The 13,125-nt window shown below is 37.7% G+C and overlaps 1 protein-coding gene across 1 annotated transcript in view; it reads right to left on the minus strand.

Annotated features, from left to right (window-relative positions):
* The window catches only part of LOC103505004 (ADAMTS-like protein 4), a 198,539-nt gene that overhangs the window by 111,061 nt on the left and 74,353 nt on the right, over positions 1-13,125 (minus strand). Inside the window, exon 7 of the mRNA XM_026820284.1 lies at positions 11,105-11,244. Coding sequence (XP_026676085.1) covers positions 11,105-11,244 — 140 coding nt within the window. The remainder of the gene's footprint in view (positions 1-11,104; positions 11,245-13,125) is intronic.

Raw genomic sequence — 13,125 nt, forward strand, 5'->3', positions numbered from 1 at the left:
GAGAAAAAAGTTGTGATCCAACTCATCCAACTGCCCCATTTCCTGGAACTCGTATGAAAGTGCACGCCAAATCGTTATACAAACAAACTCAAGTGTAATCTAAATATAACTTACCTCTAGCAGGAACTGCCTATTAAACTAGGTGATTAATTTATCAACTATTCCCAGGTGCTAATTGATGCATTCAGGGAAAACACAGGTCAGATCTCTAATCGCAATCAAGTTAGGTTGCTAGCAGCTTTCAACGAATGTAAGTTATCAGTAAGACAGTTTCCTTTGAAACCTCTCCGACGAATGTTATGAAAGCTTTAGACAAAATGTTGTTGCTAGTGTTGTTACATAATATGTGCAAGTACATTATTTACACACTTCTGCAGTTAGCGAAAATTCGTTTTACACACATAAGGACAGAAGTAGTTTTTAAACCTTTAGACTCTTCTTGAACTATCCAGAGTCCAGAGTGAACAGCTGCAGAGTAAAGGGCCCAGGTGCTTAGTCCATGTCTGCGTATTCATTTGGACATTTCTGAGTTTCATAAAAGGAGACATGCATGGACACAAAATAAGTTGTTACCTAAATAATCATGAAATAAGTCATCTGTCAGTTTTACTTAGTGCTTAACGTTAATATCTACAATTGCTTCTTTCACCTTAACAAGCAATTTATCTAACTCAACTGTGTATCTTGTCCGTAATAGGAGCGGAGATTAGAGGGTTGATTCAATTGGGGACATGAATCTGAATAAACATCCAAGATACTCTTACAAACCCTTGAGTAACGTTAATATCTACAATTACTTCTTTCACCTTAACAAGCAATTTATCTAACTCAACTGTGTATCTTTTCCGTATAATAGGAGCGGAGATTAGAGGGTTGATTCAATTGGGGACATGAATCTGAATAAACATCCAAGATACTCTTACAAACCCTTGAGCACAATGTTGAGGTCTTTAGGTTGCTTTCAAGTGTCACATTTGAGGAGGGCGGGGGTGAAAAAAGAAATGTGATTAATTTCATGAGAATTTGAAGCCGTCACACATTATATTAGTGTCGAATTGATTTGAATCAACCAGATTACCCCACCCCTTCCCGTTTTTACCAAGAATGGCAGGAAATGGGATGTCCTGCCATTTTAAAAAGGTTCACCTATTCTGCTCTGTTAGGGGTTTTAATCTCTAAATAAGTAATAGATGATTTGTTTTCATTGATAATACCGAAGGATGCCTAGGAGAAAAGATTTATTTTCAATGTTGACAAATTGGGATTTAATTTTGAGCTACATATTTATTTTCGACTGAAACCGTTACCTATTCTGCTGTTAGTGGTTCTAATCTCTAAATAAGTAATAGATGATTTGTTTTCATTGATAATACCGAAGGATGTCTAATAGGAGAAAAGATTTATTTTCAATGTTGACAAATTGGGATTTAATTTTGAGCTACATATTTATTTTCGACTGAAACCGTCCACACTGCTTCGACAACATAGATTCACCTCCTCAATCGAGTCTATCGACAGCCGTCGCCTATGTGTGGACACATCTTTAGGTATCTTTTGCCTAACTTGCAAAGGTAGCCAGTCTAAGGACCAACGCATCCCAGAAATCATGGCAAATGTGCTTTTTTCAGGACAGCTGTCCCTACCTACAGTGAGAACTTGTATTTTGTCATATTTCCATATGTTTTGAAATTTTCATGTAGGTATGTTTTGTCATGTTTTAGTGTGTTTTCCTATGTTAAGATAAGTTTTACCATGTTCCTGTATGTATTGCAATGTTATACACTCATGTTTTGTGAGTAAAACTTTGGTGAAAAACGTCGAGAAAGAGAGGGAGAGAGGGGAAGGCTGGGAGGGAGAGGGAATGAGGGAGGGAGAGGGAAGGACAGGAGATAGAAGAAAGGACAGGGAGAGATAGGAAAGGAAGGAGAGAGATGGAGGGAAGGAAGGAGGGAGAAGGAGAGGGAGATAGAAAGTAGAGCTTTTACAAACATTATTAGGATGAGAACCTCTTGGGTAACTTGGGTTAGTGGTTTCGTAATTCAGAGTTCGTTGGTTCCATGAGAAAATATAATTTTCAGTATGAAATTTCGTCGGCACCTGTCGAAAATTACCTGTCTAAGTGCAAGCAAAGATCGTGAAGGAGGATCATTGTACCGGAACATATGGTCTATGGCCCTAGTGCCCAACCTTTTTAGAGGGAGATCGACTTGAATCTTCAAAATAGGAGAAAGGAGAGGGAAGGAAGAGGAGAGAGACAAAGAGGAAGAGTGAGAGAGATAGAAGAAGGAAGGAAAGGGAGAGAGAGGAAAGTAAGGAGAGAGATAAGGAGTGAAATGGAGGAAAGGAAAGAGGGAGAGGGAAAGAGAGGGAGAGACGGAGAGGAGGGAGAGGGAGATAGAAAGTAGAGCTTTTACAAACATTATTAGGATGAGAACCTCTTGGGTAACTTGGGTTAGTATAGTTTCGTAATTCAGAGTTCGTTGGTTCCATGAGAAAATATAATTTTCAGTATTAAATTTCGTGGGCACCTGCCGAAAATTACCTGTCTAAGTGCAAGCAAAGATCGTGAAGTAGGATCATTGTACCGAAACATATGGTCTATGGCCCTAGTGCCCAACCTTTTTAGAGGGAGATCGACTTGAATCTTTAATACAGTCTTGTATTGAGACAAGTTTATGCAAGCAAAGATCGTGAAGTAGGATCATTGTACCGGAACATATGGTCTATGGCCCTAGTGCCCAACCTTTTTAGAGGGAGATAATAGAAAAAGAAATTTTGTCATACCTACCAATACCGATTTCGCATTCGATTTGTCGCTGGGTTGGTTGGTTTGTAGATTTGACATCTCCACTATTGCCTACTGCCTACTATCCAAGTAATTAGGGTAATTTTGATATCTCCACTACATAGCTGATGCCTGCTGTCTAAGTAAAGGAGAATTTTGACATCTCCACTATTGCCTAGGTATTATCCTAGTGGATCTAATAAATCAAGAATATTATAAGATCTCACTTGGAATCGTATAGTAAAGGGCTCTTTCTAATCCTAAGAATATCACAAAAGGATAGTTGCTCAAGACGGTAGGCACCATAGGATCTATTCTATTAGGTTGATCGATTTGAAATCAATCCGCGATCGACTGGCAGGGCAGCCCTGGTCTATGGAAAGGGTAGTTACCTCCTTTTAGACATAAACAAGATAAAATTAGGTTTCTACCTAGCAAAAATCTTGTACACCTATGCTCCAAACCTTTCCATGAACCCTGTCCAATGATGGGTCTATAACTCAAAATTGATATGAATAGTGATAAGTGACTTCCCCCACATCAGTTCCATTTAACAAGCTCAAAAACATGGAAATGCCAAAGAAAACAACATGAAGTCAATATGAGACTAATTAAACCGGGGGTAAATTAGATATTCCCTTGTCCCTCGTAATAAACTGACCCAGGGGTATCATTGAAATGGAAACTTTTCTAACGAAATTCCTGTGTGTCGAGTTTAGTGTGTAGGACTATTGCACCCCGGACCCGGGGGTAAATTATTCCCTTGTCCCTCGTGATTGAAGAAGCTCAGTACGGTTCTAATTATGAAATCTTGGTGCCAGGGAAAAGGCAAACTTAATTCATGCTGTTGATATGAAAACCTTTTCCCCTTTTACTGTGTGCTCCTCGTTTTACACTCCAGAGCACAATAACTATAATATCGTATTCAAAGTCAGCAAACACGTTACCCGGGGAGTGTTTCTCAAATTGGACTGAATGTGGGGTCTGGAGTTTTATAATATCGGTCCGACTGAGACTCCAATACCCATCATCACCAATAGATGGATCTTAATCACAGGGTATAGGGTAGAGGCACCTTAAATAGGGAAAGGCAACCTCTTACTCAAATAATGGTCAAAAAAGAGAGTAGAATATTAATAAATTTATTAATCATTATTTTATTATTATTAATCAATAATGGTTATCGTATGTAAATTAGGTAATTCATCTTCAATATACCTACCTAGCTAGAGACAATTCTCCTCTTTTCACCTCAATTGTTGTGGTTTTTGGAAATATTTCATTTTGATTGTTAGCACCTGCTCGTTCGAGTGTACCCATAGTTGGTCCTTGTACCCTAAACCAAAAGTGTCTTATGCGTTCGAAGATAAGGCCATTATCTATGAGACGCTGAATTTGCCTTCCGGCCACTCATAAGTGTTTTAGGGGCGTGCTATGAGAGGGCCATGCTATTAACATAATCCTCATGTATCTACATAATGTAGCCTTGATACGTAGACATAATATACAGGGTGGTCACTTTCGGAAAATGATTGCCCCGAAGACATACAACACCCGAGCGCAAGCTCCTTTGAGATACTATTCATGTGGTATTCATCAAGGTTCATGATTCTACTTATATCTAAAAATAACAAAAATACAGAGGCAGTTTAATCTGAAATCTCCTCCTTTGATAAAAATTGTCTGAAATACCATCCTATAGGTAGGTACGATTGAAAAATAATAATACTTACAGTCAAAATAAGTCACCCAGTATATCATAGGTATTGATATAATATTCCTAGCTAAAGCATCGTGTTCTGATTGACTCAAGTGATAACGGAATGAGATAAGAAATCGACATTTCATTCTGCATCGGAGAGATGCAATTTTGTAATGGTAATGATAAGATAAACAGGGAAATAGGGGTATTACCTATTTTATTAGAAAAAATACCTACCACGCCAGATTACAAAAGAACGCATCCTAAACCTTCAAAAGCATGTTGAAAAATAATATTACTTTTCAAGATTTATACCTAATATTCAGGGTGTAATTATTATTAATCTTTGTTATGATTGTACGAAAGAAGTGAGTTTCAAAGTTTTAACGATTTTGCATTTGGTTTGTACCATCTGATTCATCTTTATGTTGAGCTGTGTCATATTCAGGGTGTAATTATTAATCTTTGTTATGATTGTACGGAAGAAGTGAGTTTCAAAGTTTTAACGATTTTGCATTTGGTTTGTACCATCTGATTCATCTTTATGTTGAGCTGTGTCTGAAACCGTACACTGCCTCGACAACATAGATTCAACTGGTCGTCGATCGACCATCAATCAACGGTTAATCGACGCGGTCGACTATGTGTGGACACAATTTTAGTTCGTTCAAAGATATCTCTTGAACTTGAACGATTGTTTAAAACTTACTGAATTTAATTACCTATGATTAATTTTATCCCATTTTTCGAGATCCAATATCGGAGTGTTATTTTACTCTGATTTTTCATTTTCGTAGGTAAAACACTTTGTCCATATTTTTTCCTCAGAGGGCAACCTGCTCAAGGGTATTCTTGAATATTGGTGGAGACGCCAAAACTTCTTTACATTTTATTTCAGATGTTCTCCGGAGAAGGATAATATCATCACAAAAAGAACACCAATACCAACACCAGCAGCAGCAACAACAAAAATAGAAGATGCCAAAACTCCTTTACATTTTATTTCAGATATTCTCCGGAGAAGAATAATATCATCACAAAAAGAACACCCCTAAAAGGGATTAGCTAACAACATCAGCAACAACTTTTCCAAATCAAAACCGAGGGTCAAAATTACAAATCTCAAACACCCTGTATAACTAATACATTACACCTTGTAGACAATCTTCCATTTCTCCCGCGGGAATAAGAATCAGGACTCTAAGAATGTCTTAATAAATAGCTCACCCCTAAAAGGGATTAGCTAACAACATCAGCAACAACTTTTCCAAATCAAAACCGAGGGTCAAAATTACAAACACCCTGTATAACTACAAATCTCAAACACCCTGTATAACTAATACATTACACCTTGTAGACAATGTTCCATTTCTCCCGCGGGAATAAGAATCAGGACTCTAAGAATGTCTTAATAAAACAATTCCAGATCAAAATCTAAGCTGAACACTCGAAACTATGAAGTACATTATCAACGGTGATCAATTGATCATGCCTGATGTGTATGCAAATTTCTGACATTCCAGCCTCAGCTGAGACTATGAAAGTTCAAATACATGTACTAGGCTTGTGGTTCTTGGAACTATGTATAGATTTATAGAATTAGTATAGGTTGGTATCTATTTTGGTTGTAGCCGCTGTTGTTGTAAGCTGCTTCAGTTGTAGCCGAATGGTGATGGCAGTATCCATTATTGAACGAACAAAGTTAAAACTCCAAGTGCTGAAATGAAGGACTGAAAAATCCTTCTTTTGGACTAAATAACGAATTTCAAGCTCTTCATTTTTTGGAGGAATAGTAGATAGATACAAGTGCCTACACAGGGCCGTATCCAGGATTTTGTAGGGGGTGGAATGGTGGATGCTCCAAATTTTCGGATTCTGGCCTACCTATAGTAAAGGAGGAAAAAGAGGGGGGGTTGAGGGCGAGGGAGCTTGACTCTGCCTACACAATTCTTCTCTACTTCTGATACACCTTAATCCTACTCGGTCCATTTCTCAGTATTCATGTAAGACAATATTTTTAGAATAGGGCCGTATCCAGGATTTTGTGGGGGGTGGATGCTCCAAATATTCTGATTCTGGCCTATAGTAAAGGAGGAAAAAAAGGGGGGTTGAGGGCGAGGAGGCTTGACCCTGCCTACACAATTCTTCTCTACTTCTGATACACCTTAATTAATCCTACTCGGTCCATTTCTCAGTATTCATGTAAGACAATATTTTTAGAACAAGTAGTCAAAATCTAAAATATATACAGCCCCTTGTGTAACTGACTGACTCACTCACTCACTCACTCACTGACTCACGTATACAAATTCTAACCCACTTCTAGATGAGCTAGGAAGATGCGGTTTTCACCATTGGATAAGTCCTAAAAATAACACTTTAGGTGTACCTACTCGTTTGGAATATCTACATTACAGGTCTCCGAAGAGTAGACCCGTGCCTGCAGTGCGCCTTAGAGGTTACTTGTCCGTTTAACAAGAAAAGAAATGGTCCCTCTGTCGAAGAGACCCTGTATAACAGTAACGGTAAGTGTTTTGAGTGAATGGGATTGATTCATCACTTGAATGGATCGGATTAGTAAACGGATATTTAAGAAATGGTCTCTCTGTCGAAGAGACCCTGTATAACAGTAACGTTAAGTGTTTTGAGAGAATGGGATTGATTCATCACTTGAATGGATCGGATTAGTAAACGGATATTTACATTAAGAATATTAAGATAACTTTGATAGTAAAAGTATTCGTACAAGGAAAGAAATGGTCTCTCTGCCGGACAGACCCTGTATAACAGTAACGTTAAGTGTTTTGAGTGAATGGGATTGATTCATCACTTGAATGGATCGGATTAGTAAACGGATATTTACATTAAGAATATTAAGATAACTTTGATAGTAAAAGTATTTACATATGTAGCTGTACTTAGACGTATTTACATGATGCCAAACTTGTTAAATAGAAAAAGAAATTTTGTGATACCTACCAATACCGATTTTGTACTTAGACGTATTTACATGATGCCAAACTTGTTAAATAGAAAAAGAAATTTTGTGATACCTACCAATACCGATTTCGCATTCGATTTGTCGCTGGGTTGGTTGGTTTGTAGATTTGACATCTCCACTATTGCCTACTATCCAAGTAATTAGGGTAATTTTGATATCTCCACTACATAATTATGTAGCTGATGCCTGCTGTCTAAGTAAAAGAGAATTTTGATATCTCCACTATTGCCTATTATCCAAATGATTAAGGGAATTTTGACATCTCCACTATTGCCTAGGTATTATCCTAGTGGATCTAATAAATCAAGAATATTATAAGATCTCACTTTGGAATCGTGTAGTAAAGGGCTTTTTCTAGTCCTAAGAATATCACAAAAGGATAGTTGCTCAAGACGGTAGGCACCATAGGATCTATTCTATTAGGTTTTGTTTTTTCAACTCTCGTGTAGAAAGTAGAGCTTTTACAAACATTATTAGGATGAGAACCTCTTGAGTAACTTGGGTTAGTGGTTTCGTAATTCAGAGTTCGTTGGTTCCATGAGAAAAAATATAATTTTCAGTACCTATTAAATTTCGTCGGCACCTGTCGAAAATTACCTGTCTAAGGCTAAGAACACAGTGGAGCGGCGAGCATAGAGCATAGAGCTACATCGATGATAGAGCATAGAGTACGAGCATAGAGCAAGGATTGAGGCTAGCCACAGTAAGGAGCAAAGCGCATAGATTAGCCCCATGTTTTTCCCTCCTTTCCCAATGTTCAATATTGGTGCCAGGGAAAAGGCAAACTTAATTCATGCTGTTGATATGAAAACCTTTTCCCCTTTTACTGTGTGCTCCTCGTTTTACACTCCAGAGCACAATAACTATAATATCGTATTCAAAGTCAGCAGACACGTTACCCGGGGAGTGTTTCTCAAATTGGACTGAATGTGGGGTCTGGAGTTTTATAATATCGGTCCGACCTCAAGTTGGGCCGAATGTGGGGTCTAGGGTCCTATAATATCGGGCCGTTCTCAAATTGGGCCGAATGTGGGGTCTAGGGTCCCATAATATCGGTCCGACCTCAAATTGGGCCAACTACTTGCATAGGACCCTTAAATATCAATCCCTCAAATCGTCAGGTCTTTGTCCCATGACACTTGCGCTCTTTCTCTCTCTCTCTTTCTTTCTTTCTCTCTCTCTCTCTCTCTCTCTCACTCTCACTCTCACTCTCTCATAAAAAAGGTTTGTGGTAAAATACAGTTTGTAGAACGCTTCCCTAGAACTCTATCCTAGAAGGCAGATGTGAAATGTATAATAATATCATTGGGAAAATTGTCTCCAGACGCTACAAAATACAAAGACAAAGTAATTGAGACTGGAGACGAAGACAAAGTTAGGAGAAAAAAGAGGTAAGGAAGGAGTGGTGGAAAGGGAGAGGTAGAAAAATGAAGGGAAAGGAAGGACGTAGGAGAGAGACAAGAAGAAATGAAGAGAAACATAAAGGAGAAAGCGCCCGAGAGAAAGGTAAAAATAAGTAGTTTAGGAAGAAACCTAATATTAATAACTTAACATTAACAAACTGTTGTAGTGATGAGGGCAGGACAAAGGCATTTTGGCAGAACTTATCGAAACTTACATGTATAAGCCACTTTTGGACTTTTTAGTCTTATGTCCGAGACTACCAAGTGTATAAATAAATAAGATATTATAATATCTAGTAGAGGTTTAGGACATAACTTTGGAAAAGACAAACAATATGATGATCACCCGCCAACAAAATGACAAAACAGTGACAAGAAAGAGTTAGAGAAAGGGAGATGAGGTAAAGATAATGGAGAGAAGGTTGAGAAGGAAAGGAGGAAGGAAGAGGGAGTCAGAAAGAGTGGTTGTGTAAATTAATATCTAGTAGAGGTTTAGGACATAACTTTGGAAAAGACAAACAATATGATGATCACCCGCCAACAAAATGACAAAACAGTGACTGCCAACATTTCGAAACGGATACGAAAGATGAAGAAGAAGGACAGTGTAGGGATGGTTACTTCACTTCTAGATAAAGATAACATCCCTACTGTTCATAAATAATAAGAAGTCAAACAAGTAGGAACTATTTGATAGGGAGTTGTACAACATTGTCTTCGAAAATGAAGCCGAAGAAGACGAAGGAGGAGGAAAAGGAGAAGAAGAAGAAAAAAGAAGAAGAAGAAGAAGAAAAACAAAAACAACTCAGCAACACCACCACCAACAATAACAACAACAACAATAAGAAATTGAAGACGATAAAGAAAAGTTTTCTGGATGGTTTTAGGGAAGAAGGTTTCAGCTGCAAAAATTACTATCCGTGAGGCTGAATTATAAATAAGTAGGGATTACCTATTCTCTTGCAGATACCTATTTAGAAATCCAAATATTCAGAAGAGTAATTTATTGATTGGAAGATTAATAATGTCTATCTATTGTCTAACCTTTGATATTTACCAAGTTCCTCAAAAATTTGGGGCAATTTTAGTGGAGGTGATAATGATAACTGGACAAAGATAAAGTGAACATCGAGAATACACTTATCGATTCATTCGCAAATCCAAAGAAGCATCAAAATTTAGCATAATAATCTCATAATCTGAGCTGATTTCAATAGGACTTCAGACACTTGGGCCCGAGGAAAACAATTCGTATGCAAATGAGTAGAGGTACTCTACCTATACAGTACCTACCTATAACTTTATTATGTCAATATAAGTACCTAATACCTTCATTATTGGAATGGAATAGGTGTAAAAAAAAGTAAGGCGCCATGCGATTTTATGATAATCGGTTTGCGATAGTAAAAATTGTGTACAATGATAATATGGTTTGAACCAAAGCACTTTTCAACTTTACCAGAATAGGTAGAATAGAATATAGGTACCCTGTTTATACTGTTGGAATGAGACTGAAAACTCCCTTTACTCCCGCAGTCTAAACATAAACAAGATCTTATGTATTAGGAACAAAATAAACTCAGCAATTATAAATAATTGGGTAGTATGTTCTTGTTGTTCGATTTCCACCCAGGGCGGATTTTATCCTGAACATATAGGGTTCATTCAGCTGGCTTTATCCAATCCTGTCTTTCTTCTGTTTTGGAAAAGATAAGGGCTCAGATTCCCTCTATGAATAATAAATTTTATGTCGTTCCTGGGGTTCGAATGGGGCAGTCCCTTGGTTACAAATCCAATGCCTTGGAAAGTAGACTATGTAAATACTAGAACGAACTAATTAGGTAGGTAACTAGGTACTAAAATAATAAAATTCAACGATAGATACCACCTATCTGAGGAGTTGAGAACTGAGAAGAGCACAACAAGAAGCATAAATTGAATGAACGCCTGGTATCTGCTTTTGAGTATGCAATGTGCAATGATTGATAAATTTTCTTCTGTCCTCCAAAAGTCTTTACAGCTGCCAGTTTACGGCCTTCCCTTACTTTCAATGCCAGATTTTTGATTAAAATAATAATAATGATAATAATAAATTAGGCATAGGTAATGTAAATAGCAAATCACGCGGTAGACCCGAGTTCGATTCCCGGCGGAGTCAAAAAATGTTTATCTCAGCCTGAAAAAAAATGAGAATAACAAATCAAATCACTTACCTGGCATTTCCCTGCTATACAAACTCCAGGAAAACTCGCATTGGTAGGCCGACAGGAGACGCCATCTTGTACAGAAGGACTCAGGGTGGCATAGAACATGTGACCTACGGCCCGACAATTCAGAGCGCAGTCATTTGGGGCTGAAAATATCAGGGGTGGGGTCAAACTTGGTAAACTTTAATTTTTTTTTTTTTGTATTTTTTAAGATGAGTGTTTCACCGCCGTTTTTATTTCGTAGCGATGAAACAACTGCTACATTGGACGCTTGTGGTCTGTGTCGTAGCAGGCGCAGTCATTTGGGGCTGAAAATATCAGGGGTGGGGTCAAACATGGTAAACTTTAAATCAGAGATGTTCTTGTGTACTTAAGGCCGTTCTAAAGCTTCAGAAGAAGTATAGGCTTGTGCTTTACTAGCTATTTATTTGAGTGTGCACTGTGCACCTAATTTTGCGTAAGTACCTACATTATCACTTTTTTTTTCAACTTAATGGAAGTTCCCAGTTGTATAAATTTATTATTCATGATTAACCCGTGAGTACACGCGTTAAAAATCCGAACGTCAGTACACGCGTGTAGAGAAAAAATCTCACACCTGGTTTTGCTTTGTATTTCAGTAAGAAGGAGGATGAGGAGAAGAAAGGAGGGGGAGAGAAAGAAGGATAGGGAGGGAAAGAAGGAAAGAAAGGAAGGAGAGGGAGAGAAGGAAAAAGAGGAAGAGAAGGAAAGAGAGAGAAAGAAGAGAGAAGAGGAGGAAAAAGACTTTACGAGCAAAGAAACTATCCATATCCATTTTTAACGGAGTTCTGGCGTCTCCACTAATGCCATAGCATGTGTTGTTATGTGTTTTTTCTTGATAATAGGCAGATAGGCACCCATCTGATGTGCTGATGGGAAACCGTTTGGGAATACTAAAAGTACAACAAAACCCAGTAGGTACTTATTAACATTTGGTCCATATCTACATAATATTAGAATTAGAAGGTCATGTTTCTATAGCAGAAAAAAGAATCGTTCTCTCCCCAACTTCCCTGGGTTCGCTGGTCCACACTAAAATTATGACCAGTGGCAGTGACTGTGTTAACTCTCCCTGGCAATCACAGAGGTAAACTATGCGTACAATGTAGCCTAATATTTATGTATATCAGTATACCAAAGAGTCTTAACAAACATTTTTGAACGCTTCTAGGACACAAAATAAGTAGTGCTTATCTGCTTATTTTGATGCTTAATTTGTTTACAAACGAGGATTAGCTTTATTTTATGTGAGAAAAAAAAAAAACATAGTTCTCTCACACATGCATTAGGATAATTAAGTAAGAAGGAGGATGAGGAGAAGAAAGGAGGGGGAGAGAAAGAAGGATAGGGAGGGAAAGAAGGAAAGAAAGGAAAGAGAGAGAAAGAAGAGAGAAGAGGAGGAAAAAGACTTTACGAGCAAAGAAAATATCCATATCCATTTTTAACGGAGTTCTGAGTAAGGCGCCATGCGATTTTATGATAATCGGTTTGCGATAATAAAAATTGTGTACAATGATAATATGGTTTGAACCAAAGCACTTTTCAACTTTACCAGAATAGGTAGAATAGAATATACCCTGTTTATACTGTTGGAATGAGACTGAAAACTCCCTTTACTCCTGCAGTCTAAACATAAACAAGATCTTATGTATTTGGTACAGAATAAACTCAGCAATTATAAATAATTGGGTAGTATGTTCTTGTTGTTCGATTTCCACCCAGGGCGGATTTTATCCTGAACATATAGGGCGCAGTCTAAACATAAACAAGATCTTATGTGTTTGGTACAGAATAAACTCAGCAATTATAAATAATTGGGTAGTATGTTCTTGTTGTTCGATTTTCACCCAGGGATTTTATCCTGAACATATAGGGTTCATTCAGCTGGCTTTATCCAATCCTGGCTTTCTTCTGTTTTGGAAAGATAAGGGCTCAGTAGTTCCCTCTATCAATATTAGTTTTCATGTCATTGCTGGGGTTCGAATGGTAGTCCCTTGGTTATAAAT

This window comes from Diaphorina citri, unplaced genomic scaffold (genome assembly GCF_000475195.1).
Source record: "Diaphorina citri unplaced genomic scaffold, Diaci psyllid genome assembly version 1.1 scaffold8, whole genome shotgun sequence".
NCBI lineage: Eukaryota > Metazoa > Arthropoda > Insecta > Hemiptera > Psyllidae > Diaphorina > Diaphorina citri.